Below are 25061 nucleotides of genomic sequence, written 5' to 3' on the forward strand. Positions count from 1 at the left end.
AGCCAAACCTGGGATATCTCACTAAGCACAAAATCACTAGTCGCAGATGCTGATGTTACAGTAGTACATCATTTTAAAATATTAATGAAACTATATATTTATATATGTATATATAATTATAATTATAAATAATAATTATTGGCACAGAGAGCTCCTTTGTTCAAGAGATTTATTTGTAAGAGAGAAATAAAAATTGCCACAACATCAGACATGACACAATCCAATACATCATTTTTATTACACTTTATGAAAAGGTTTTATTTATATCAATGTGACTTAATACATGAGCAAACACAAACTAATAAAATAATGCAATTATTCACTTTTCCATCATGTAAGTTCGTTCTGCGATATATTTGATTGACATTTTCTAAATGTTTTAATATTCATTAATATTATTGGTATTATTAGTATTCAAATGATTCCTAAATGTATTAGATGTAATAAATGTATAGACGTATTCTACATTGTTAGTTCTAATAGAATTAAAAGAAATGTATTATGCATTGAATAGATGAAAAAGATGAAAAGCATTTTGTTGACACCCAAAGAAATATCCAGCAAACTTTAGTACATTTTGTGAAATGTCATGACGCTTTGTAACAACATCATAATAACACTCATATTATAACGTTATTACAACCTTGTCACAACACAATCTAGTGCTACCTGCCATTCCGCTAATACGTTTTCACGTGGCAGCTATAATAACAAATTATTATAAAAAATGAATACGAATTGTAGTTTAAAGTGAGAGATTCAATGGGATATAGATCCATCCAGTCGCCCCGCTGTCCAAACGACGAGACTGACCCGGGGAGGCTTCATCTAGACTCTCTGACTCTCATTCCTGAGAGCTGTTCAGTATTACTCACTTGCATAATTGTAGTTATTTTTTCTTTTTTTCTCTTGCCTTTCCCAGAGGAACCAGACCAAATCCTTCCATTAGTTGCTACCAAGTTTGGTATTGACTTTTGGAATAACAGCTTGCAGCCATGGCGTGATTTATGATGATGCAAAGTATCGATCACTTAAGGAGATATTAAGGTATTCAGAAATAAGCGTGATGGTCTCATCGTGGACATCGCGAGAGGCGCCAGGCCAGAGGAAAGTCTCTCAGCGTTAATTAGCACGTCTGCGGATACCTCTTCTCTCTGAGTGTCTCAGCACTATTACAGAGACTCGCACGGGATGCAAATGCAAATAAACATGCGACCATTAGCCTGATGTTTCAATACTAATCAGTGTGCTTTTATTTAAATAGGCCTATTTAGCCTCATAACTGGATCCAGGGATGTTTTGTTCTTTAAATGGTCACATACAGGGAGCACTCGCGAGATGGTCCGTTCTGATAGCAAGGGACAAAACTAGACCAAACTTTCTCGCCATGATATTTAAACAACAATGCTGCCAGCCCAGTGCCTGTGGATTCCAACATTCACAAACCACAATAACAGAGAAAAAAAGAAGACGGCAAATCCCGCGAAAGAATATTCCAAATAATCGAAAATGATAATGGACACTACAACAAAAGCATAAATACAAGCAACAAATAAATAGCACATCAGTGAGGTCTCTTTTCACCCGGTGCATCACAATGCATCACTATCACAATATTATTATTATTCACATATTCCACAAAAGATTGCTCAAAATACTCATGTTCAACCATGTCGGGAAAAATATTATTTTGATGGGTTTACCGTGTATTGTTTAACGCATAACACAAACAGCTCAACACGACCGATTTGAATTGTTACCAACCACCTGGAAAAATGCACTATACCCAATTTTGTAATGACATCTGTGGCGTTAGGTAAACATACTATATCGTCGCTGTCCTTCTGAAACCTCGTACATCCAAACTCGCTCTTTTTCGGGAAATGTAAAAACACAATGGTTTTGAAATGATTAAATACTGTGTTGATAAAGTTGACTAGCACTTTTTTAATCAATTTTATTGGTTCGATATTTGCAAAACCCAGTGACAAACATAACAGCTCAGTAATAATAATACATGATTGTTCAATACACACAGTAATATAATGTACATATTCTGGTTTTACCTGATATTATTTGTAGTTTGGAAAAATTATATAAAAAATAACGAAAAGGAAAATGTCACCAGTTACAACAACTTGCATATTTAACTATAATATACGGTTATGTTATTTGTCAACTTCGTATATACATTTTGTGCTGTCTCTAAATGAAAGAAACCGCTGGTCATTTTGGTTGCAGCTAGTGTTTCTATGAAAGTTTTTATGGGAGTTTACAGTTGTTACGCTGATGGTGCTCATTTTCATGATCTCGCCCTGAGGGCCCCAAAACCTCACATGTTGGCCCTGAGTGCAGCCAGGCGTTATTCTCTTGGACGGAATCTAGTTATTTGGCTTTGAGGTCTCACAATGTAAACCCTGCTTTAAGAAGATTCATGAAATTACGCAAAACAGACGGGCAAAACACAGTTTGGCTTCTAAACGCACAAAGCGGGGAGGTTTTATTGTTTAAACACCATTATCCTGCTCTCAGTGTACCAGAGGACAATTGGAAACCAGCCAAACCAGGTACATTACTGCTGCTTTAGCATAAAACTCCATTGAGAAGTTGTTCATTTTTAAGCCCAGAGTTGTCAGCCTTCGAGACATGAGGAAGACATTGGTCTCGACAGACTGGAACCGCCTTCATTTGGATTGAAGTGGAAATTACAGAATCAATCAATAAACAAAGCCAAAGTGTTGAAATATTTATCTGCATGCTAATCCATCTCTGTCTATTATCTAAACATCGCTCATCCGTGTTTGGAGTCATTCTGAAAGCCATTTATGGATGTTAGTACACCTCGTGATGGACGGGGGGCCATGGGCCCTCAGCGTACAGCCATTAGTCCCTGCTGGTGTCAATACCAGAGATGAAAAGACTGTTCTGGGATCAGGGGGCGTAGGGGCACTGAGTCAGCAGGATAATATGAGTCTCAACTAATGTTTTTTTGTACAGTAGATGTTGGTACGTGTGATACATTGCATTAGACTTTTATAAAGTCCTTAACAAACAGTGCATAATTCTTAATGTAGCAGTGTTTGTGAATTAATGTTTGATGACACATGCATATGTTTATATGTCTTACACCAGTAGTGAAAATGTTAAAATTTTCTTAAAAAACACATTTAATGGTTCGTAGTAACAGTTCTACTGTACGACTAAAACCTATGTTTTCCGTGAACACCTGACAGGAACACGCTAACCCTCTTTATCATTTTGTTAGTTGCTTTGGACAAAAGCATCCGCTAAATGCCTAAATGCAATGTTATGTAAATGTTATAATAGCTGCAGTTGGTTGTGAGTCTCTGCAAAATCAGATGATTCATCTTTGCATGTTTTTTTCTTGTGTGTTTAAACAGAAGAAATAAACACGATTAATGTGATAAACTTGACCTTTACTTGAGTGACCTTAACTTTATTCTATTTCTTTACATCATTTAATTCATTTTAATTTTCAAAACTGTCTTGCTCATTATTAACTAAATATATATTGCATACATTGTAAGAAACATTTATACCACATTTATAATGTGACCGTTCTGAACTATCTGCTGATAGTAAATGTTGGAGCCTGATTGTAATGCACATTTAAATGAGAAGGTGTCTGATGGATTTAGAGTTTTTCGCATCTGAACTCTTCAATTGCAATAATGTGAAAATATTATTATAAAAAACATACATTAATAAGGATTGCTATCATTTCCTTGCAACATTCAAAAACTAAAAATCATTAGTTTTAAAGTGTTTTGTTATGTATTACAATGATGGCCAGTATATTTTCATCCTGCTTATCGACTCATTTTAAAAGGTAAAATAATAATATGATTTCATTCGTTAACAGTATTTACTACATTATCTAACTTGAACAAACAATATATTTTATAGCATTTTTTTTTGTGGTGGGGTTGTTAATGTTTGTTAATAAACATTTTTCAGTGTTTAGTCAATGTATTAGTAAACGTTCTAATGATCATTAACTATGATAAATAAATGTGGTTTTAGAATTGTTCATTGTTAATGTTACATTATTTAATTAAATTCAACAAATGAAAGTGTATTTAAAGTGTAGAAGAGAATAGCTGATTTATAGCACTATAGAGTACTAGTTTGTTCGAAGATAAATCGAAATGAAACAAAAATCATTTATCTTTACATAAAATAACTATAAAATACAAACTCATGCAAAGCATCCTGGGAGACATAAATCCCAATTCTGTGCATGAGGCTGTTATTTTATATATTTTTCTAGACTTGTTAATGTTTAACGTTAACTTATCTCTGAACAAACTATTGCCAGTATATTAAATCTATTTAAATCTACAGTAAGTTACTGGCAACCTGCTGCCAGTAAAACTGTAATTTCTAACTTAAAACAAATCCCTTTAATAACTTATATTATATCAAGAACAAAAAATGCAATTCAAATTCTCTTTGTTGAGATCAAACTGATGACAGGTTACAACATGACCCACTTTGTGTTTCAATCTAAGCTGTAGAATAAGTTCCCTCAGTAAGAACTCTGGAGATCTGATATAGTAAAGTTTTATTGTGTCTCTGTGAAATTAAAGCCACAGAAAGGTTGTTATTCCTTCTAAATGCATTCTATAATGTGAACACTAAATTCAATTGACCAGACAGACTCTTGACATCACAGTATGCCTTAAGGACAATGAAATAAACATTCTTTATAGCTGACGCCACTGAATGATACGTTCAGCCGAGTTTCTTCTCTGTTTGGACTCTAATAAAGACTCGAGCCAAGGATGGAACCAACTATTCTTGATTAGGGAAAACCATCTGTAAAGGTTAAAGAAGTAGTCGTTGAAAAATCCATATTGATTTTTAAGAATATTAGGTGTGAGCATGTCTCTCTTCATTTTAATGCTAGTTTCAGTCCTGTCTCCAGCCAATGCAGGTCTTCCAGAAACATCAGTTGGAAACCTTTTGATTTTCAACTTTTGCGTGATAAGAAAAGCTTTGACCTTCCTATCCACTCCAGAGTCAACTGAGCTTTCATTTCAATATCACCTCTCTGTGTGTTAGTGCGAGTCCCGTTTAGCTGAACAGTCTGCCTTTATTTTATTGAATACTGCGACTGTTTGCATGACATATTACATTTTAAGTCTGTCTGAGAGTTAAGCTTTCTGTCTGTGGTTCCATCTCCAACCTAATAAGCAGATTTCAAGCTCAGAGAAACGATGAGGGTTAAATACATGGTGAAACAGTGGTGTTGTGCAGGTGTAAGCCCATAAACCCACGGTGAACTCTTTTAATAGGCCTCTGATGAAGGATGAACTAATCCCATTCCATTTAATAGCAATCTCTCCTGGTGCCCCGGGGACAGCCGGTAAACAGGTTTCGGGTTATTTTGTTTATCGTCCACATCGCTGCATGGTGTCTTTGTTTGTTAGCGTGTTAGATCGCTCGCGTATACTTTTAAAACTGTCCCGAAGAGGTTAACACTGTGGCATTTCACACTTTATGAAACTTAATAAAGATTCATTGCATTCATACTGTAAGAGTGCACGGTGTCAGCGGTTCTTAATTACGAGAGGTTAATGAGGTCGGAACTGATGAAACGGTCTCTTTTATTTGGACGGAGGATTATTTTTCGCGCAGCGGAGAGAATCGGACGTCTCAGAAGGCGTTAAAGTTGGCCGTGTTGTTTTAAAGCAGCCCACTGTTATTTATTGTTTTTTGGTCCCGGTGGTCTTGGACTTCATAGTAACCCCTAGTGGCCTGGAGGCATAAAGTTATTTTATTGACTACTGCTATGTTGGACGCACTCTTTTTTCATGTGCTCTTTTCATCCAAGATGTTGTACCCCTTACGTTAAACTGTACCTTTAAAGATACACATTAGGTCCGTGGGATGAAATGTACCATTTCGTGCTTTCTTGGACAGTGTATTCTAATGTAACTGTTGTTATTAATGTTAAAAGTTGTTATAACCTATTAATAAATGACAATACAACATTTTAGGATATTATGCTTGCATTATAATGCATTACAAATGCCCTTTTAATATACTATAAACACGACAGAAAGTGTCACTGTTATTTTCTTGATTCTGTTTTAATCATTTAATTTGATATATTTTGTATCTTAAACCTGTGAATCTTCAGTGTGTATCATGTTAAACATGAAGAAATGTAAAACCTATTTATTTGACGTATGCTGTGTGTATCTTGCTCAGGAAAAGATGATCGAAAGCACTTTTAAACCAATGTTTCACAGCTCAAGCGCTGTTATTTAGACATATTCACGGCCAGTGAGCAAACAATTCAAGCTCACTTTGCACAAATCCACATCTGTTTTTGGAGTAATTCATCACAGTCAGCTCTGGCGATGACCTCCCTTTGTCTTCCTCCGGCTCCCTCCATCTCCCTGTAACCCAATAGAGACAGAAATGAGATCAAGTCCACTCTCCACTTGATTCAGTTCAGCTCAGTCCTGACATCAAACGCATCGATTGAACAGACTGCTCTGGTGAGGCCGAAGTGATCAGCACATCCATCGATTTCTCACATCACTGCCGGGCTGGAAGCAAACACCACTCACTGTCAGAGACCAGCGGCCTGTACACAAACCTCTTGAACGCGGGAACAACCGCCATGTATTTTAAGGCTTGAATGTATCGTGTTTTTATCGACTATGGTCAAGTATGTACGATCAATTTAAACATACACTTCATATATTTATCATAAATACCAATTGCAAAACTGGTGACAATCTAAAAAAAGCTGCATTTATAATTCAACCTAAATAAAAAATGATATTGGAAATTCGAAACATGATTTTATGTAGACTGTCAAGGTGTGTATAAATCAGTAAATGGCAGTATCAGTAAATGTTGCTTCATGACACAAACCTGTAAACAAGTCACCATCCTAAATACGCAAGGAGTTCAACAAACCCGCTGGTGCATCATGTGTTCCCAACGATTGATAAACGTGAAGACAGAAAGCAAGCATAAATATGAAACTGTTTCAACCCACACATCACGAGAATGTGCCGAGAGCAAGCGTCCTTCGCTGCCTTCAAGGACACATGGCGGGTTTGACCCATGTTATAAAATTACATTTTAAATATTAAAACCTCATGCCCTCAGGCTACGGGTGCCACCTATATCATGTTTAAGAAGAGCGACAGGTCTTTGTCTAACGGAAGCACACATGTCATTTTTCTTCACGTCTGCTGAGATCCAGCGCACTTCCTCTGAATCATCTGTCTTCGGTGTAGAATCAGACGCTCTGTATATCTGCTGTGATGGGATACTTTCAACAGGACATTTCCTAAAAAGTTCTTTGTCGGGATATATGGGAAGAAACTTTAACATACACGGAACCTTTATGTACAACTAAATCTATCTAATAAAAAAGGTTCCAGAGACTATTAAAAGTTCAGGGTATCTTTCATGGTAGCACAGAATATGACATTGTTAAACGTACAGATGATTTCATTATTTAATCAACCGTTTCTCTTGTGGAATATCAAAGAGTTTAATGCCGAAACCATATAATATATTGTATATATTTTTTATTGTATTTTAACATCGTTTGTAATTTGTTTCACTATTTGGCTACAATTAATCAATCCAGTATGCCGTAACTGAAGACATGTTAACTGTAAAATCTGACCTGTATTTTTAATGTAATTTTCCATAATCTTAATACCAGTATTTGTGGATGCAGGAATTTCTTACTCTTAACATAATTGATCTGTTTTCACTAGTTAATTACTATCTATCAACAAATTTAATTCATGTAACTGTAAAACCTCACCTGCATTTTTACAGTTTATTTCAGGTAATTTAGTGAAATGCTTATTTGCCGTAATTTTACAGAATCGGTCTGAAAACTGCTGCCAGACTTCTTATTGTTTTTCTTACAGTGTAGCTCTGTGAAGTGCAGATTAAATATGAAATAATTGTTTACAGAAATGTCAACAAAACATTGCTCTAAATCTGTGAATTGCCTAAATGAATCTAATATGAATTGCCATTGTAAAATACTCTGGATGAAAGCGTCTGCTAAATGTCTATATGTAAATGTAAAATAAACTCCAAACGTTATATGAGTTGTAAAAGACCCGAGGGTAAGTATATAAAGACAGATTTAGTTTGTGGGGAGCGGGTTGAGCCATTTCCATGCTTTCAAAACAGATATGACACAGGCTACTGATTTTTAACTGTTTTTGAAGCATCCATTTAAGAGGAAACAATGTATTATTTTTTCTTTCAATGAGTTTGCTGTTGTCTGTGAACATGACATGTTGCACAGAAGAGGAAATGTCACACTGTGTCTGCGCAGGACGTGAGTGATGTTATGACGCATCCAAACGAAATCGCTTCTATTATAATCAGCAAACCTGCATTGATTGCTTTTCATTTTTGTCATTATACATTTAAATGACCTCTGTCAAAAAAAATGCCCCGGAACTATGTATAAATATCTAAAAATAAACAAAATAACGAAGATCAGTTTTTAGATCTTGGCTCTGATTCATAACTGTAAGGCTATAATATTGATTTGTACGTTGAGCTGAAACTGAAATGTAGCTGCAAATTTATGTTTTAAACAAAGATGGCGATAGAGAGGCACAAGTTATGGATTGCAGCTTTAAATCAAAATATATTTCTATACAAATGAGCATCTACGTGCTGCCAAACTGTTGCTGTTTTAAAACAATAAATGCAAAGTCAGTGTTTTGTTACTTTTCTGTAAAAATTAAAATAAAATATATGTTCAGAATTGTCTTCTTATCTTGCACTCAGTTTTATATTGAATAAATTAAATCTTTTATTTTTATTATATTCCTGTCTTGTTTTGCTATTCTATAGCTCTCCCATACTTTTTTCAATTTAAGGATGTGGTATATTCATTTCTTGTACCCTTCTCTTTCATTTTATTGGAGCTCACAGCCCACAAATCTTCTGGGGCAGTCACTTCGCTTGTAGACAGAGCGATGGAACATCAAGCCAGTAATGACGGTAAGCTGCTCATGTGTGCGGGTAGGAATAATAATATCCATTTCATATTTTTCATGACCTCTACGATGTATCAGACACAAGATTTGAGATTTAATTCCATGCGTGTTGTTGGAGAGATTTTATGTTTAATATTTCACACATGTTTGCATTTGATTTGTCAAATGTAAGTGAAGTACGGCAAGACGTAAGACATAAGAGTGTGCTGGTGAGCATGCAGGGCTTTGAGTTTGTAAAGTCATCTCTAAACCGCAGGGGTGCTGTTGCCAATATGACACTCATTGGTGAGCTGTTTTATTACTCTAACTGTAATGCAGTCATACATCTATTCCTAATAACTCTACTGTTCTCAGATAATAAAATGTGAAAAATCTGATTGGAGCCAAAAACTGAAAGGGATCTTATAAAAGTGATATGGAAAACATAGGAATCAATAGAACATGTTTAGTTTAAAACACTTCAATTAGAGAAATAAATAGTATTAATAGCAACAATTATCATTAATATTAGTGCTATTGTTATTTTTAGTGATGCACCTTTACCAGTATCAGTACTTACAGTACTCGTGAACGTAACTTACAGAACTGACTGAAATTTGTTGTGAAATTTGCTTAAAAATTTTGCGAAAAGCTCACAAAAGTATTTTTTCCTAATGTTTTTAAGGTGGTTGTGTGTAATGAATCTATTCCGTTTCATTAGTCTCACTGTGTTGTGAAAAGGCACAGGCATCGGTGAGTACCGTAAAAAATATTGGTACCCGTACTCGGTCATTAAAAAATGGTATAGTGCAGCCATAATTATTATTACTACGTCATTATTATTATTATTATCCTGTAACTTTGATCATGTAATAAAACTTCTGTAATATCCACCTTTAAATGTTTTTTTTTATTATTTTATCTTTAACAATTTTAAAGGGGCATTTTGTATAATACAATTATATAAGTATAAAAGTATAAAAAATATGTATACTGTAGCTAACACAAATTATAATCATAACACAAACAACTGCTGATAACCTTAACCTAGACCTTAGAATAAAAATATACATAGTTTCTAAATATTTTCTTACATTTGAGGACATCATCGAAATGAGGTTTTGTCAGCGTTAACAAACTTCTGTTGCCAAAAAGTAACCCCATCCACCCATGCACATGCACTTCTCCAGCATATCTGCAGGAGCTTGTGAACTTGTTGAAAATAATCTCCTGAGGAGAGATGAGCTCCTGCTGTCCCATCATTCCTTTCTCTCGACTCCTGCTCTCCACCTTTCTGCTGTCACGCTTCACCGGCGCGTCTGCCTCCATTGCTGCCTATGAATCTAAAGTGAGTCAGATTTAGCTCCGCCCCCCATTGAGTGACAGCTCAAAGCGGCTGTCGCACGCCCGCCTCGCTTCTTACTGTAGCTGTTAGAGCTCATCAATAAGTGATTGACAATTTCACCGGTACAGGGGAGAAAAGTTTCACTATTGCATGGAGTCATGTGTCAGTAGAAGTCATGATAACCATTTAACTATACAATAATATTGTTATGCATATTCAAATATCTTTATTTATATTATTATTATTGGGCTGAATGGAATCTTATGAGATCGACGCATGTATGATTTCCAGGTAAATTTCGAGTTTTCTAAGGTTTTAAGTCGACATCTTCATTTTGGGTGTTGCCATCGCCTGTGGCTTCCCCTTCGGGGGGTTTAATAAAGCACTCTTGCCTGAAAAGCTGCTTTTGTATTGTGTTTATTGTTATATTTCATTTAATTGCATTGATTCAAATAAAATGTAACTGGAGTAGCTTTAGGTCTTTTCACAGGAAACATTATTATTCACCTAAATCAATCTAACAAAAACACAACAATCTCCTTTTCCCTTGTGTTTGATGTATGATAATGGATAATGTACCACATTTCTTTTGTTCTGTATATGCATATACAAGTGTACAGTTTGGAAATGTTTTATAATTAAAGCAAATTAATCTTTTATAAACAAAACTTCTGTAAAAACCAGGAGAGGTCTAAATTCTTTTAGTCTTTGTTTTGAACTGTACTGTTTTACATGTTCCCTCCATTTTGCCAAGAGATCACAGTTACAATTATTGAGCTTGTTAATAAACTAAAACACATTTTATTCGTGAACTTTTATTAATTTGTGCTTGAAATGTGTGTTTATGAGCACTATTTGCTTTGATATTCTGTTATAGTTATAGAAGACATTGAGACGTTTATTGAAGTGTGACTTTGAAGTCCAGATACAAAATACATATGAAAGTTTTGTACCATTAGACTGTATGTTTATAATACATCACATGGTAGATAATCTAAATATAGTTTCTCATTAAACGAATCATGTTTCTGTGTTGGCATTTAATGCCCTATTTTATTATTGTTCTGTTTCCAAACATATTTTACCAGCGAGCCAATTGTTTTAAGAGTGTCAGAGTTTTACATTTAACAAAAGAAAATATTTAAAGTAATAATCATGTGTACATCTCTCTCTCTCTCTCTCGCTCTCTCTCTGTGTGTCTATTAAATCCAGTCAAACTTAATCAACCTAACTAAATACTGTATGCACAAAAAACTAATAATTATAACAAAATTGTTCAGGTGAAAATAAATCATTTGTAAAGTATTGCTGTGTAGACGTGCTCCATCAGAAAGCAATAGTGTCCTAGCCGTTTATGAGTTTATTTAAACATCTTTTTTTTGTTTTCTCAGTCGAAACATCCTAATGTCGCTGTTATTTTCTGCTTGTATAAAACGACATTTATATAATAGATTTGTAAGCTCACTTCTAATACAATTTCACTTCATCCGGTACGAAGGCAGTGACCTCTTCCACGTGTTTAACGTCAGAATAAATGAGAAATTAGACACAACACTCTTAAATGGAGTGAAATGGTGTGTAACAGGTTAAAATATGCCTTGGCTCTCCGTAAAACACAATGAAACGGTCCCTGAATGAAATGAAACCATTAGGCTTGGAGACACATTCAGCAGGGTAATGGCTTCCATTAGAGCATATTAGCCTTGTTGTTTTTTCATCTGCCTTAATTTTCGATTGATTCAGTTTCAATATATTTTAGCGCCACTTCAATGACTGTACATTGAGATATTATTTGAAGGCTGATTGGAGTCTTGTTCTTCGTGGAATAAAAGAAATAGCATCAGATCCTTTGAATAGATGGTTCTGTATCGAAGGGAAATAACTCAGTCTAATGGTACAGGGCGACGCCAAGCTCTTTCACTCCTGTAAAATATTCTGATGTCTTTAAATGTTAATGAACATCAATTAATTGCTCTTACAGACCTCAGTAGAGCTGTTAAAGTGAACAGACATCTGTCTCATAAAATTGGTATCAAGTGCAGGTAAAACTGCAAAAATCCTTCACATATTTAACAAAACAAAATATGAAGTGCTTGAATTTGCCTCTTCTGTTTGTCTTATTCTGCCTACGTTCATTTGTGTACTTATTTATTAGTCCTATGTTTGTTGTTTTGTTTGCTTATTCATTTTTCAATTCATATTCAAACTTGTAAAAATTCACACATGCTTTAAACTTCAAGCAAATACATACACGCTGTTTTCTATTGACTGCTGGGGGGCATAGAGTATTTCTTAAAGTAAAGTTTTTAAAGTCAATAAAGGTATAAATCTGTTTAATAAAAATCAGCTTTTACTTATAAGCTGCATTTGCTAGGAGTCGGAATTAAGGAAGATCAATGTTTATAAAGTTTCAGGGCAAAAGCACATTTACTTTATTAAATCTTTCGTATACAATTTATCAACAATCCTAAATATCATTTCACTTGATAATGTCACGCCCTGTAGTTTAAACAAATATTGACAACCCAAAATTTGTTGAGTTCAACAGGACAAAAAAACATACAATATTTTTCTTACAATGGTAGTCAGTGGTTTCCCAGAAATGTCAGTTGCTAACATTCCTCCAAATATCTTTCTTTGTGTTCATCAGAAAAAAGACATTTCCTAAACTTTCCTAAAATGTTTTGGGTGAACTGTCCCTTTAACACAAATGTAAATCAGAAGAAAAGATGACATCAGACATCAGATGTTTAGCAAGTGTCATTGTAGCATGTGTGGAGAACTCGTATTGTAATGCAAAGAGCATGATGCTGTATGATACTGGAGCCATTTGCTATTCTTGGATGCTCAGAATGTCATTCTTTACATAAATAAGCCATAATTCTTTTTACTGCGGCTTTTGAAGCATCAGCGAAAGGGCACCGCCGACATCCAACTCACGATAATCGTGAACAAATCTCAGCAAATGAGTGCAGTCAATTAAAGTGACAATTTACAGCTGTGTTGTGACATCATAGTGGGAGACAGACACGAGTCGAGCGCACAACATGACATTTATTGGGAAGGTAATTTCAGAGTCGTCCCTTTCACACCGCAGGTTCAACTAACTCAGAGTTGGTTTACTTAGAAATGAGAAAGTGGTTTCAGAACAGCTGATTTGAGTAGTTCGATTGACTCTGGGTTATATGTGTGCACCACGACTATAAAAAGCCATCATCAATGGAGCTCCGATATTATACGATTCACAATGGTAACGGGAAAAAAGCAGCATGGCAGCAGAAAGCGCTTGAGAGCGAGGCGCACTTTCCACTCTGCACACAGTGGATTTACTGATGTGCTGAAAATGTGCTAAAGTATACATGAATAAATAGATACATTAATAATAAAACAAATGAAACAAAAGAAATAATAAAAAATAAGTTTTTCTCGTGATCAGTGCTCGAGTTTTGCAAATGAGACGTCATGATGTACAGGACACCTGTAGGGCATCCGAATCTCGAGTTAGACTGACCGCCGGTTCGATCTCTGCTCTGATCAGATTTGAGTTGGAATGGCTGAATGTCAAAATGAATTGTTTATTACCTTTATCCCTTCATTTCTGCATATATGTTTGTATTTATGCTCTGATGTAATACCCGTACGAGGACTGACATTATTGATGTAAGGATGGATGAGATATATTTTGACTCGGGTCCTCGGGTACTAAATTGCTCTCCTGAAATCAAAGCGCATCCCTATGAATGAATGCAGCCTCTTCATGTACTGAATTCTCTATAAAAGCAAATATGACATATTATAGGGGTTTTGGGCTTTAAAATGGAGAGAAGATGGAAAGAAACTCTGGGTTTACCAAAGGTTAAAAAAGTAAGTTACTATGGCTACTGAATATAAGTGAATATAAGTGACCTCTCTTTTAGAAACGGTCTTGAGTTACCCCGCTTTCTAGGGTTTGACAAACCTTACATTCTGAAACGGAAACCCAGAGTTTCCCTCTCTCTCAGCTTTCCGCTTTTTGGCTGCTCTTCTCCTCCGAGCTCCCGAAGCCACTCACTGCAACAGAACAGGTGTGTGTTATTTGCACTTGACCCTCACCGCTCATCTTCCAACTCTCTCTCCTGCTGCAGACTTCGCTAATCCCTGCCCCAAAATCGCAAAAAATGCTGCTATTTTCACTTAGTGTAACAGAACCTACTGCTATTTAAACTCTTTAAAATCATGTTTCCAAAAAACTTTAATATGATAATATTAATAATATTATAGGACTATTATTATAGTTAATGCAGTGATATTTTTGTACATTTAACATGACTTCGATATGTTGTTAATGGCATTTATTTCTGCAAAATATATGTGGTTATTAAAATTTTGGGGGAGTGATGGCTGTACTTCTGGTGGATGTAGGGCCTCTCAAGAGGTGAAGCCCAGGGTCTCATTACAATCTTTATGCGGCCCTGCTCACAGCTCAATTCTCTGTAGACTTTATGGAGCGAGTTGTTATTAAACTATTAAAGTATTTAAAATACAAATTCTTTCATCATTTATTCATGTTCATGTTGATCAAAACCTGTACTGTATGTGACTCTTTCTTCTGTGGAACACAAAAGACGATATATTGAGATATGTTGAAGTCAATGGGGTTCAGTGTTGTTTGGCTTCTTTTGTGTTCTGCAGAAGACATAAAGTCATGTTTGTTTGGAATGACATGAAGGTGAAATATCTCTTTAACTTTGATGTTTCAGAAGCTATTTTATTTTAATGATATGCCTTGCGACACACTCTTTCAAATACTTCTAATCGAACCTAAGGGGGCATTAAAGGCAACCATTGTACAACACGTTTGGCCAATACATCCTTCAGACCAACATTTCAATACATAACTTATAGTCTGTTATTTAAAAATTTTGTGTCACATTGAGTAAATGTTTCTATTGAAATGTATTTTAAATTTGATTTCTGTCTAAAAGAGAAACGTTTGCCTAATAAATGATCACTTTTATTTCATCTCAGTGCGATGATATCTGAGTGAGCACTTAAAAAGGTAACTTGCTCGACACACCTGCAGAAGGGTGCAGATTTTGTGTTTTGTGTTGTTAACATACAGTCGCCTTTAATCAGCAAACTTCAGTCAATGTTCAAACAAACAGAAAGTGACTCATTTGCCAAATGTTGAAAAGCGAAAACTCTGTAATCCTTCTTGCTCCTATAAAATATTCAATGTACCCTGAAGTCATTTTCATTCTTTGACTCTTTTCTAATAACCATCAACAGATCGTTCAAATGCAAGCAGATTTTTTTCAAGTCGCATTGATGAATCCCAGCTGCCTTGTATCAATGCCGTATAATAAGCGACTTCTAACACTCAGCCTGAAACTCAATAAGGCCAAAGAAAACCACAGAGAGATTATTTGCCGTGATCACCTGCTCGCCCGGTCACATGGCGCCCTCTCGCCACCAGCAAGGCAATATCCGATCAATACTCACCTGCATTCAAGGTTGTGCTCCAAACCTGATTCATTGAAGACAACGTGTTGTGTCCCTGAATGGTTTTTCAAAGCCTGAACCTGAAATATTCAAAAAACATGCTAATTTGCATCACATTGCTCAGAGTGAAACAAAAGAGGCAGCAGTTTCTGTCCTACGAGATATTATGGGTTATAAAATCTCTTGGAGGGAAGGTTTGAGCATCGGTGACAAATAAGGACATCTAAGTTATTAAACATCTGCCAAAGAAATGTCATTTCTCTGTTCATTGTGTCTTCAATTTTGATTTCATGTTCGTAATATAACCTTCAATTAAAATGCAATACAAAACTATCCGTGCACATCACACCCATGAGCAGCCCATGAATCCTAATTTTCATTGTTTTGTATGTGATGTGACACAAAGTACTTTGGCTTTCTTTCATAGAGAAACTTCTGAAATGTTAGTTACATAGCTTTTGAAACTTCTTTTAAAGTGAAGAGAGACAAGCGCAGAACTTTACAAACTGCAGTGTAGTGCAGTATAAGTTCTCGCCATCCCTCATGCGCTGGCCTCTCGCTGGAGCACACTGTTCACGGGCTCATGATGAGGGTTTATATTGCAGCACATGTATCAGCTTACATTGCGTTTCACTTTCACGTGCATCACTGATCTAAAGAGAATAAACAGAGCAAACCGCCGAGACGCAACATCAGGTAAACATTCTGTCACACACAGACACATCACCAGTGCATAAATAAAAACGCCATTTAACCTTCATTAGACAAAAATTCACATTTATTTATTGTTAAACAAGTGTTGAACTTTACATCCTTTCGATAACGGGCTCCTTAACATGTTTATCATGATGGGTTCCTTAACAATGCTTATGAGAATGAAATACGTCAACCAGTGCTGTAAAATATTCACAAAAAGATTCTCAAACTATCATTTTTCGCAGAATAATTTAATAAATAAATATCCAACCCCAGCTGCGGTGATGCGTCGTCCCACGCTGCGGCCTCCGATCGCTACATATTTCATGCGTTGCACAGATTTGCACAAAATAAATTTGTGCAAGGCACAAGATCTTGGGAATCTACATCTAAATGAATCAAAAGCAGCAAAAAATATTTTTCAGGAAGGGATCAGCACCTGGCGTCGCCATTGCTTTTCGTGCATTTGGTAAAATCCATTAAACGCTCTTCAAAACTTTGTACAGTCATCTTTTCAAAAACTCTTTACATTTAGGCTTGCCATTATTTATTTGTATTTTACACAATCCATACAACAAAATATATATTTTTTTTCTTTGCTATATCATAACCCCCTATGCTTTCAATTAAGACTGAGAAAATATAAGGCCTGGGGTTTGATCGCTAGTGGTCATGTGAGATTTGTTGATGGTTGTGATAAAGATCCGGCCAGCAAAATTTTATTCAAGCAGGGCAATCTCTGCATGTCTTTAGGGTTTGGATTTTTGAATAATAATTATAATAATAAAAAAATGCATTTTAAAGAGAAATGTGAACATATGTACAACCTTTATGTATGCAAGTATGCACCGGAACAAGAACTCTGTATCATTTTTTTGGTTGGCTTTTATGTTTTTTTGTGAAAAGGAATTCTTATAACCCGGCCCACACGGAATCTGTGCACGCTGACAGCTTCTAAGATTTCCACAGAACTGGAACGTTGTCACAAAGTTGAACACATTCCCCACCCCTTGAGTGTTTTGTTTATTAAATATTCTTGGTAATTCGATCATTTATTCATCTACCGACAAGCGACTGCAAAAATATCATTTCCTTGAACAGCATTTCTGTCTTGCTTCCAGTATAAATATCTAAAAGAATTTCAATTTACATAAGATAGAATATTGTGTGCGTTTTCTTTCACAAAACATCAATTTGGTTTATTTTTTCTACTCAATTGTTTTTTTTATATAGTTGCCAATGGGTGAGATGGATCCAAATAAAATCACAAAATAGCCTTTCAAGTTATCGTGAACTGGAAAACAGGACAACAATACTGATTAAGAAATGAATTTTTACTCTGTTTAATACATTGCACAGAATTCCACCCGCCCCAAAAAAAAGATTCCATCTGGGCCGGCTATAACTCATCCGACTGCAGCAGTTCATCTCCAGCATATGTGCAGTTATGTGGGAGGCTAAAAACAGGAAGATCTCTTGGCTGTCGGTGGATGGGCGGGGCTGTGTACATAGTGGGCGGTGCTTGCAGTTCGTTTGAAAATGACCAGCTTTAAAGGCTTGTGACCAGCTGCATTTGTCCCTCCCGTACGTCCCCCTCGGGGACACAGTCGTCTATCGAGACGGGGACGATGAGGCCCTCGCTACTGTCTCTGCTCATATGGTAATACGCGTGCAGATTCTGGCCGGACCCCAGGTTGGGCATGCTTTTATAGTAAATGTCCTCGCTCGGACTGTGTTTGGAGGGCGACAGGTCCTGCCCAACATCCGGGCTGCTCTCCGAGAACGGCGAGTCTCTGAGGTTTGGCATGCTGGTGTACACTGAGTCTCTGTTGGGGGAGGGCAGGGCGGTCTCGGCGGGAGGCGGTAGTTGGCTGATGAAGCCGTGGGTTTGCGGAACGTCCGTGGCGGGCCTCGCTCTCTCCTGCGTGTGGTACAGGAGCGAGTGAGTTCGCTGGGGGATGAGGGGGGCTTCTAGCGTGCGAGGGTGCGTGTGGTGCAGCCCCAGACCCCCCATTTCGCTGTCTCCGCCCACCTGCACCAGGGACGACGTCTCGGCGATGACGGGCTGCTCCCCTCTGCCGATCCCGCCTCCCCTTTTGGTGCTGATTCGCGACTCGGCGGCCCTGAGGTTGTTGTGCACAAGCTCAGAGATGATCATCTTTTCGAAGGCCGTGTCGTTGAGACTGAGCCCGCAATCCACCACCTGCACGCCGTCGCCGTAGTTATGAAGTGAGTAGCTGTTATTAAAGTTCCCGTTGAGTGGAAGAGTACCGAAGGTGTTCATGTCTCTGCCGCTGATCACCGAGTGTCCTGTAAAAACACAACGAGAAGAACGACTTTAGTCACGTTTGCTTGCGTAAAAACGAAATCTACATTTTTTTAATGCTGTTTAGAGCCCACGTTTTCTATTATAACTATGAAATCTGACAATTCGGGGGGAATTCACAACAGTTAACTAACCTATTGTCAGAACATTTACCAAACAATTGTCATTATTTTCAGGGTCGGCGATAACAAATGAGGTTAATATTGCTTTAGATTAACGTTAATTCACCTTGCGCTATTACAAAAATAAGGCAGGAGGTATTTGGAAACAACGAAAGAAAATCTGTGTACATCTAATGATTATGGCAAGCAAAATTGGCAGACATCAGTGTTAAAACTGGGCACATATCCAATTCAGGCGTCTGGATCGCAATGGAGAAGTAATATTCCTAGTAAAGTATGTTGAAATCTGCTTTATTCTCTACAATTGAGCACTTTGCAGGATGAAAAATCTGGGGACGCTGATCGGCACCGATTTTTTGGCCTTGTTTATATCGTCGTATAATCTATTTGCGATACAGGTGCTGAAATGACGTCGACGGCGCACGCAAAAACAAATGAGCGCAACCGATTCCTCGCGAACTCCCCCTGGAATTTGTGGTTCCAAATTATTCTCAATCAAACGATTCTGAACAATTTCGAAAAGCTGATTTCATCTGCATCCCAAACAGCATTAAAAATGACTCGCAACATCACACACACACACAGACGATACAGAGACACAGATGTGTATTCACAGATGGGAGAGTGGCGACGCTCACAGAATTCATCACGATCAACTTTCGTTTGAGGCGGATAGAAGGTGGGGGGAGGAGGGGGAAAAGAAACGGTAAAAAGCCAAATTAGAGAAAACACAAACAGCCATTTCTCACACTACAGGGAGCCGACAGAAGCGAGAGCATCCAACAGACAGGAGAGAGAAAACTCACTCTGCAACTCACATCAAGTCTGTCTGTTCAGGCCAGCAGACCTGAGCGCTGCTGATGAACGAAAAGAACACAAAACAAAAAGAATGATTTATTGTACAACATGATGAGCCGTCACTCACGGAAGGAAAGCAAAATTACAACGTTAGCGCAAGCAAAGGGGTTCAGCAAACGAAATTAACATCACAATTAAGGCCTTTTCCCTCAGTTAAATGTCACGGGTGTGGGTTTTTCGTCACGTGGTCATTTCAGCTGGTTTGCGCGCTGGAGGACGCCGGTGGTCTACGTGAGATATGCGATAATGTTAAACTGCGTCTGAAGAGAGCTCGGGACGCGGACGGTTTTCAGAGGCTCTCCAAAGAAATGAGAAGAGAGAAAGAAAGCAGACGGCAGATGAAAAGAGGGACGGTCATTTGAGGAATCAGGATATCGAGGACTGAGGGAACAGGGGGGCTTTTAGTGACAGGGTACTTTACCAAAGACAACTCATAAAGAGACAGACAGATGTGTTAAACGGGAAACATTGAGGCAGATTAAAGAAAAGAGGGTGCCAGAAGAAAACGAATACATAAAAATAAACCAATAACATGCTTTTACAGTAAATATACATCTTTAGGAAAAAAATGATACTCTTGACTGTCCATTTGGGTCGAACGACTTTTGTAAATTGTTTTAGATGTCGCCAAATCCAAGCTGTTTGAGACGCAGTTATAATCTAAGGTATGTGTATAGGTAAGATTACTTGGATATGAGTTTATGTTAAATGTGTAAACCTGTTCCTGTGTGGCACAACATTTCCATTTATAGAAACATAAAACTGCTATGAAATGTATTTGTTATGTATTTAAATAAATGCTGCAATATTCAATGGTAGAATATACGCTATATTAAATTAAACAAAGCTTGTGTTGTTTCTTGACTGTGGTATACCCGTTTATAAATTATATTTGGAAATATATGTGACCCTGTCTGTTAAATTCAGGCCAAAGTCTCACCATAAAAAGCATCAAATTAAATGTAATGACGAAAATGGGTTATGTGTGTTTATTCAACCCAGAGGAAATTTGGAATCTATTGACTCGTGTGCGCTTTTTCGTGTCACTCAACACGACTTTAATACACAGGCCACGTGTGTATGTACATTTATATATTTATAACCTGATATCAAATGAAGTCGTGCATATTTAAAGTGGTGGCTAACTAGGTGGGGCTGACTGACACGAGAAAAGTGGGAAATTGTCGCGAATTAGCTTCATTACTATAAGGGATAGATTACATGACACACGAGGAGATACATTACTCGTGTTTCTATTCATAATATGATAATTATTCAAATGAATTATTTTATTGACAGGTTTTATTTTGCACAAAAAAATAACAAAAATGTTTGTGTACTCTTACTGAATATTAAATATATAAATATTAAATACAGATGTGAATACTAAGGACATCAAGGGAATATTTTCACAGAATGTTCTTTACATAATGTAGAATGATCTTATAAAGAAAACCAAAACTAAATGATGTTTCTTTAGTTGCTTCAGCGTATACAAAATGTTGCGATGATAAAGAATTTGTAATTGTAATTACAGCCAAAAAAAGTGTATTTTTGATCATATGCAGTGTAATACTTTTATCAATGCTTCCGCAAAATGGCGCACATTACAGTGATAAACCTTTACCACGGTTAAAAGAAAAGCATTTTCTCTTACAAACGTCACTAAGCCTTGTGCTGCAGAACACAGTGTACCACGGTAAATCACTGTAACACGTGGCCTCTTGTGTGTTATTGCTTAATTCCAAAGTACAGAGAAGAATTCAACAAGAAATCTTTTTATGTTGAAGACATTCGTCTCAACATCTGCAGCCATTCAAATGCGCAGAAACTCTTTGGATGAATTCAACTCGACGTCCAATTTTCTGTTTTGAATTTTAACCAAACAAAGAGAGAAGGCACTCCGCGGCCGCTTTTAGTAAAAATCTTCATTGAAAATGATGCATGTGCATTTAAACTTCAGGAAAATGGTTGCGACGTGCATGCATCGTGCCAGCACCCCGGAGAAATGCAGCGATGATGAGAATATCGGCGCATGGTCGCTAACATTTGCTCATTCTAATGATCTTTGAATCATGTGCTAACAGTATGTGAATGATCTGTTGATGAGAACGGAGTGTGCGCGAGCCGAGACTGCTGCTAAAATCATTACAGCGTACAGGCAAATGTAAAAGTGATGGCATACTTGTCTCTCTGTAGGTCACTGAGTGAGTGCAGGAAGGGAAGAGAAAAGATGAGAGTCAGTGTCATGCAAACCCAGGTTACACCACATACGCTACTTACAATTGAATTCATTAAACACAATTATAAGGAGGATATTATACCATATATCATTTTTTCTTTGAATGTTTTTGGTCACTTAAAGCTGCTTATTCATTACTTTTGCCTCTCTATCGCCATCTCTGTTTCTTTATGTTTGATGAATCAAATTCACTTTTACATGAATTTAAAATAAATATCGTAAGGCAAGTCGATTTTATGTACTCTACCTGCTGAAAAGCAATTTATTTTTTAACCAAAAAAGTTACGGATTGCAGCTTTAAGATACATTTAAGTTTCAATGTCATGGCATCAGACAGCAAAACATCATAATGCAATGACATTCATATCTCCACATACTTTCATGTACATCACAAAAGCACCATGCATTGAAACATCCCCAATGCTGTTAAATCCCCCATTGAGCTCTGAGCAGCCAATCGAATCATCACAGGCAATTTCTGCCAAACGTCCAGAACCGTCTCTGATTCGTCGGGGTGATTTCTCAGCATAGAGGAGCTGCTATTACACAGTCTTTATAAGACTTCATAGCAGCACATGCTTCGGATCAGAAAGAGCAAGAGACAGTGTAGCGATTAGTAGTCACACCTGGTGAGTGAAAGACCGGTACCGTCGGCGTGTTACATACGATAGTTTCAGCCAGTAATGTGTTGTAGGGGTTATTAGTGCCCTGCGGTCTCAGCAGAGGGTTAGTAAGAAGATAATTGCCCGTCATTCCTGAAGCGACAAAACACAAGACGACAAACAATATCATGACCTGAGACGTCCATTAAAAAATGTCACGTACAAAATACGCTGAGGATGTGTTTCTGAAACTGAGCAAACACGTACGCCAGCTACATAAATATTAGGATTTTAACTAAAGCAACTCGACTTGTTCAATTAATTGTTGTTTTTTAAGAAATGAACGTCGGCCGTTTAAAAGCAAAAATAGCCTATGAAATTCAGCCTAAGACTCCTTTAGTTGTTAAGAGGTCCGTCAAATACTTCGACTCCACAAAATGTATTCAACAACCTTATACGACATACAGTAAATACAATGTTAAACTGTGTTTTACTCTTTTATCAGGCATTTACAATCCTGCAAACACAGAATTACATTTAAATCACATTACACAAGTTAGCGCGAAGCATAAATAGTAGAAGTGGTTGAAAATGGGATCAGCGTACTAGGTTTTTATATTCCAGCCTTTTGGCAAAAGAGTTCGGCCATCTAAATTAAAACTACACTTTTTCTCCCTTCTTGTTTGTGTGCGAGGACATTGAAGCGCAGAAATAGAGATACCAGCGTTATTTTGTTTGTTTGGCCGTTTTGGTGAACAAAATGCATGCATGAAGGCAGCTGAGTGGTTTAGAGCAAGCCAAAGCAAACGGCTCTGAATAATACAACCTTACCGCAGGTCATCTAGAGTTGAGCATCATCTTCTCATCACATGCATTTCGGCCCTGGCTAAATAATAAATGACAGTTTTTTCTCCTAAATCCTTGAAACAACATGTTTTTTACTGATTCATTATTGGGAGTGTGTAAAACAGACCCAATATGGGCTTGTCTGATCTTCTGTGACTAGACTTTCAGGGGGAAATTCACTAACAAAAATTTACATCAGATCAGGAATTGCGTTTGCCCTGTTTACAGATTTGCTAAATTTCTTTAGTGAACATGGCACAAAAAGATGAGCATCCATATTCCATACAAATAGTTCATTTTTGCACAATGACAGTTAATGGCTCCAGTATTGTTGTCTGTACATTGCCATGATTAAATATGCACTAAATAACATACTCCAACATTATTATGACCAAAGTGATTCAATTAAACATTGCCGAATGAATGCATATCATTGTCTCTCGTCCTGTTCTTTTCCATGAAATCTACTTGAACTGTTGGTGATTCGGGACTGACCTTGATTCAGTGTTGATGTGCTGTTGATATCTCCTGAGATGAAAGAAGATTCAGACTGTTTCCTCACTGTATCGTTCCACATTCTTCTGATTCGACTCTGTTAAATGAACAAACGCCCGTGAAACACAATTACTCAAAGATAATTGTTGTGTTTTGTTTGGGGCCAGAGTTTCGCTTTTGCAATTTGAGTATTTTGACAATTGCATTACAACGTTGATTAAATTACATAACTGACTGGTCCCGTGTGCCGATTGGTCAATAAAAACGACATAGTGTATTACAGCACGGCACACACGGAGGCCATCCATTAACCCCGGTATGAAGCAGGCTGTTCATAATAAGCACAACTGGATATCTTGAACTTAAAGGCGCAGTAAGTTATTTATGAGAAACAATGTCGATATATAAAAGAGGTTAACAAACACACCACTGCCTTTATAGCTCCGCCCCTAAAATAACAAAAGTGCAAACACATTTGTTTTTTCAAGACATAAACAGAATTGACGTGTTGAAGATATTTACAAAAAAGGTAAAGTCACCGTTGGCTGGTAAAGTCACCGTTAAACTGAAATGAATGTTTTTTTATAAATACCTTTTCAGTGCACTTAATTTTTTTTAAATTCATGTTCCCTCACAATCTTTAATTAAAAAAAGCTAAGGTCCTCCCCCTTCAAAACAACCTCTCTTCACTTCCTGTCAGAAATAAAGGTGAGGGGGCGGGGCAAACAATGATTCATTTCTTGATGATTGGTCGATGATCCAATCAGTTCTCGATTGGCGAAATCAACTCCCGCCCAACATTTTTTTCTAAGTTCAGAAGCGATCTCATTCGTATGTTGGCCACTAACCGGAAAAGAAGATAATCACTATACAATTTCTGTTTCATTCCGTTTCGACAGCGTTTCTTATAAATCGCTCCACCTTAATACATTTGCCTGCTTAATTAATATTTCTATAAAAATGCATTCGTACATTTTACATTATTAGAAATCACTTCATACAGCAATGAAGCATTCAAGCATTAAGTTAATTAAGGTTGC

At 36.9% G+C, this 25061-nt stretch overlaps 1 protein-coding gene across 1 annotated transcript in view; it reads right to left on the bottom strand.

Annotated features, from left to right (window-relative positions):
* Positions 1–16602: 16602 nt before the first annotated feature.
* Positions 16603–25061, bottom strand: part of adgrl2a (adhesion G protein-coupled receptor L2a) — a 77308-nt gene continuing 68849 nt past the window's right edge. Inside the window, exons 19-21 of the mRNA XM_079483455.1 lie at positions 24022–24118; positions 22705–22833; positions 16603–18840 (exon numbers count right to left, since the gene is read on the bottom strand). Of these exons, the coding sequence (XP_079339581.1) occupies positions 18080–18840; positions 22705–22833; positions 24022–24118 (987 nt within the window). The 3' untranslated portion in view covers positions 16603–18079. The remainder of the gene's footprint in view (positions 18841–22704; positions 22834–24021; positions 24119–25061) is intronic.

This window comes from Barbatula barbatula, assembly GCF_947034865.1.
Source record: "Barbatula barbatula genome assembly, chromosome: 20".
NCBI classification, from domain to species: Eukaryota; Metazoa; Chordata; class Actinopteri; order Cypriniformes; family Nemacheilidae; genus Barbatula; species Barbatula barbatula.